This window comes from Brassica oleracea, chromosome C6 (genome assembly GCF_000695525.1).
Source record: "Brassica oleracea var. oleracea cultivar TO1000 chromosome C6, BOL, whole genome shotgun sequence".
Taxonomy (NCBI): Eukaryota; Viridiplantae; Streptophyta; class Magnoliopsida; order Brassicales; family Brassicaceae; genus Brassica; species Brassica oleracea.
The window spans coordinates 34,128,744-34,132,930 of record NC_027753.1 but is presented as its reverse complement, the minus strand read 5'-3'; the positions used below and the strand labels follow the sequence as shown (position 1 = coordinate 34,132,930).

The window sequence follows — 4,187 nt, the reverse complement described above, 5'->3', positions numbered from 1 at the left end:
AGATAAAAATTAGAGAATGACTCAAACTTATAAATAAATTTAAATGAAATATTAACCATATATTATATGAGATAGTTCCTTTGAAAATTATAAATGTGCATGATATTCCAATTTTTTTTTTTTGATATTCCAAAAGATTATCAGTAACATTCGTTTATGTAACTACAAATCAATCCTCATTTTAATTTTTTTTTTGTTTTCCGAAATAACATATACCAAATTTTATATAACTTTATAAGAAAATAGTTACTATCTAAGACACAAAACTATATGAAACAGCAAAATTAATTAAAAAATTACCTAATATAAAATCAAAAGTTATGATTTAGCTCTGAAAAATAAATACAATCCAATGTATCCAAATAACAACCGGACTAACCATGTATGCTATTCTTAAAATTACATGTCTAACTAAAATAGTAAGATAATATTATTTAAAATAATCTATAATTTTATATATAAATTATTTAAAACTTATAAATATTTGAAAGAAAAATATAGATCAATTTATTTATTTGGAAATATTTAAATCGGTGCATATGCTCGAGAGAATCACATAGTATATATTAATATATTTGTATTGATGTAAGTACGCAACATAACTAAACGGTTAACTAACCAAAAAATAAGCGAATGTCGGCCAGTTTAAAATAATGTTCGGATTAAGACCGCGAGTCTTCTGCGTCATGTAAGAAGTTTAAACATATTGGACCTGCCAACTACTCGTTACAATATGATTTCAAGTGTCATTGTAAAACATCTTTATTTGAGTATAATCAATATTTTGTGAGTGTAATGTGTCGATAAATTACGCATTTACAAGAGATCGATAAGTAAAAAACTTTCCATTATTTTTGAAAAAGGAAAAACTTTCCATTATAGTATGAATTCATTACATTAAGAGGCATTTATTAACTCTTCATAACATCAAGAGACATTTTGCAAAAGAGAAGCACACTGGATTTGTTTTATGCCAAAAGTGACATAAATATTTTGTTTTCGTTGACGAGCATTAATAGAAAAGTAATAGAGATATAACTAGTTATGGTAGTGGTAGTTGTGTGGAGTTGATTAGTGCATGAATATGTGGTGTTTAAAGATGGCTGTCAGTTTCAAAAAAAGAAGAAGATGGCTGTCATATTTCACGAAATGAAGATGGCTGTCGGATTTCACAGTTGCGAAGTTGATTTTTGTTTTTGTGGATGCTCTCTTGGTAAAAGTGGATAAGTTATCGGTTGGAGGGTTATGATGTAATTCCACTGAATCAGTTAATAATGACATCAAAACAATAAGAGAAGCTTAATAGAAGACATTAGAACATTAATAGCAATGTTTTGAAACCCGACCCGGACGACTTACCGGGTCACCGCGTTATTGGGACGACCGCGAACGAACCGCGGGTTAGTAAATTAAATAATTTTATTATATAATAATATATTAGTTATGAAAATAAAAATATAAAAACTAAAATAAGTATTTCTAAATATTTTTAAAGCATAAAATAATAGTTTGGATATGTATATATTTTATGTTTCAAAAATATTAGAAAATATTTAACTTTAGTTTCTATATTTTTATTTTCATTTGGCATACAAAATATCAAAAAATAGTTTAGACTATTTAATTTTTTTTAACAAGTTAAGAGTTATGGCATCTAACAAAAATATCAAAACTTAAAATTCATAATATTTAAATGTTTAATGTGAATAGTAAAATTAAACTTAAAATCTGAATAAACCAAAAGTAAAACATCATTGTAATAAATTGTCGATAACAAAAATAAAACTAAAACCTAACATAAATTTAGAATACAGAACAGATTCTAAAAACATAATTAAGAACTTAAAAAAAGAGTAAAAATTATCAATTGGTCCAACCAGTGGTTCAACTGGTAACTGGGTTTCGGGCTTTAGTGGATTTTTGCGAATTTATTGGGTTTTTAAATATTGAGTTTTTTGCAAAACCCAAACCAGATTTGTCCTGGATCAACGGGTTTACCAATTCAACCGTGGGTCCGGGTTTCAAAACACTAGTTGATAGTAACTATGTGAACAAGGTTTTGGAGACCAAGTCATGTGTAAAGAAAGTAGCATTAAACATGTTCTTATGAATGAGTGAGTTTGTGTTAGACTGGTTAGTGTAAATCTCATTAATTTTACTCTTTTTCTTATTATCTTTCGTCTCTTCAAGTTTTAAGCAACCATTAACCTAAATACAATTTTTTTTATATGTTCTTTCGTAGCAGAGATGGGATCTTTGAATTCATCAACATAACTGTGAAAATTGATTACATCCACCTCTAATACAAAAGTTCCACCGTCGACTCCACCTATAACTACTCTACCCAAAGAAAAATTACCGGAGAAAAGTCAGCTAGTAGCTAGTGATGTAGACCAATAGCAGAAGTCACTAGCTTCAGGACTGGCTAACACCGTTAAGCATCCTAGGACAAAACCCGTCTACAGCCTCGCACATTTGAGCAGAGCTGATGCTTGATGTATAGTTTTACTTGTAAGCTACTCCATAGATATGAGGTCTTGTTATCCACGGGAAACTATACATCGACACCGTCTCTATTTCGGCACCACCGCTGAAACCAGCTTCCAAGATGCACTCTCTCGTGTTTCTTGTCAAATGGCATCCATCTGCTAATATCTGCTGCAATGGATCCAACAGTTTCTGCAAACGCCTGAAGAGAGATCCATCTGCAACCACAAAATAATTTAGGTTCTCATGCAGTTTGATACACCTCTCTCTCTCTTTATATATGTACATACTTAATGTACCTTCTGCTGCCACATGTTCTAAGAAGATGAAACTCCCTCCTGGTCTCAGCACTCGCTTGATTTCTGAAATTACCATAAAAAGGGTTAAGTTAGAGATATCAGCAATGATGCTTTTATGAGTAGGAAGAAAGTACCATTGAGTGTTTGAGTGACGTCAGAAACAGTACATAGAACAAGTGTTGCAACGACTGCATCCACAGAACCATCTTCTAATGGTATAGCCTCTCCTACCTAGTGACAGAATCAGAGAAGTAACATCAGAGTCAGCGGGTAAGCAGCAGACAGATAGTTAAGCAATACTTACTCCTTGCATGAATCTAAAGTTTTTAGGATTCAATCCTGCTCTCACAGCGGCTTTGCGTGCATACTTCTTCATTTTAGGATTTGGATCCAACCCAAGAAGAGTTACATTCACATTACGAGCGGCGAAGTATCTCATATTAGGACCTGTCCCAATACCAATCTCCAACACCTTCTCATCTTTTGTAGTCAGTTCATCAAACACTTTATTCTTGAAATTTTCAATCTTTGCCAAAGAAAAAAAAGGAACAGAGGAAAAAATCAAATATGTAGAATGATGCAAAACTGAGAGGTAGTAAGCAGACAGACAGACAGACCTCATCCCAATAAGACTGCATCGTTGAGTTCAAAAGCCAAGAGTTAAGCCTTCTAACGTACCTCCGGCCCCTGCGGATGATGTGCTCCTGGAACATCCTGAATGTACGTACATACCAAACTCTTATATATCAATTATGTACATGAGCCCACTCAGATCAATAACTCAACTTCCATATGTTATCCTTAGGCTTATTTCTATTTCTTCTCCTAACCTATTTGGGATCTACAGAGATTTTCATAAGTTATTTCATAGTAGCTTAATGATCTGAGAAAAGAAGTAGACTGCCGTACGTACCTTTGAACAAAAAGCATTGTGAAGAAGCTGTGTAGTATCAGTAGAAGGAAGAGGCAGAGGAGGAGGAGGAGGAGCAAACTCAAGTAAGATGAGTCTCCTGGGTCTGAGAAGGAACATGGTCTCTTTAAGCTTCACCTAACGGTAGGAACAAAGTTGCATACTTTGGGAAAGGTCAAGTCAATGAGGAAACAACAAAGAAAAGAGGAGTTGGCGAAAAGAGAAGTAAAACAAAAACAAAAAAAGAAAGTATTGGAGTTGACATTTGGTAGCCTTGTTTTGTTTGAGTAAGACGTCATCGCTTTTGTCATAGCTTCATGAATATTCGTTCATATTATATTTATTAAGTAAATAATTTTTTTTGTATCTTAAAATATCTATTTTTTTACGAATGTGTGATATCATATAAAAATATATAAAAAAATGAGTATATAGAGTTAATTAGATAATTGTAAAAACAGAAATTTTTATACCATAAATTTAGCTAATGA

The 4,187-nt window shown here is 32.1% G+C and overlaps 1 protein-coding gene across 2 annotated transcripts; it reads right to left on the bottom strand.

Moving 5' to 3' along the window:
- Window positions 1-2,184: 2,184 nt before the first annotated feature.
- LOC106301028 (methyltransferase-like protein 7A) lies at window positions 2,185-3,939 on the bottom strand. Of its 2 annotated transcripts, none has more exons than XM_013737332.1 (6): window positions 3,700-3,939; window positions 3,404-3,500; window positions 3,091-3,312; window positions 2,921-3,017; window positions 2,778-2,849; window positions 2,185-2,705 (listed from the first exon to the last, which is right to left on the bottom strand). In XM_013737332.1, exons 1-6 carry the CDS (start codon window positions 3,714-3,716, stop codon window positions 2,506-2,508), a joined length of 705 nt encoding a protein of 234 aa, XP_013592786.1. In that variant the 5' UTR covers window positions 3,717-3,939; the 3' UTR covers window positions 2,185-2,505. The 2 variants fall into 2 exon arrangements, with proteins under 2 accessions (XP_013592786.1, XP_013592788.1); XM_013737334.1 differs by having other exon boundaries at window positions 2,787-2,849.
- Window positions 3,940-4,187: the final 248 nt, after the last annotated feature.

Coding starts and splice junctions, on each gene's coding strand:
- LOC106301028 (XM_013737332.1), bottom strand. Junction 3,018..3,090: donor ACTTTAGATTCATGCAAGGA/GTAAGTATTGCT, acceptor TTCTGTCACTAG/GTAGGAGAGGCTATACCATT. Junction 2,850..2,920: donor CGTCACTCAAACACTCAATG/GTACTTTCTTCC, acceptor TGGTAATTTCAG/AAATCAAGCGAGTGCTGAGA.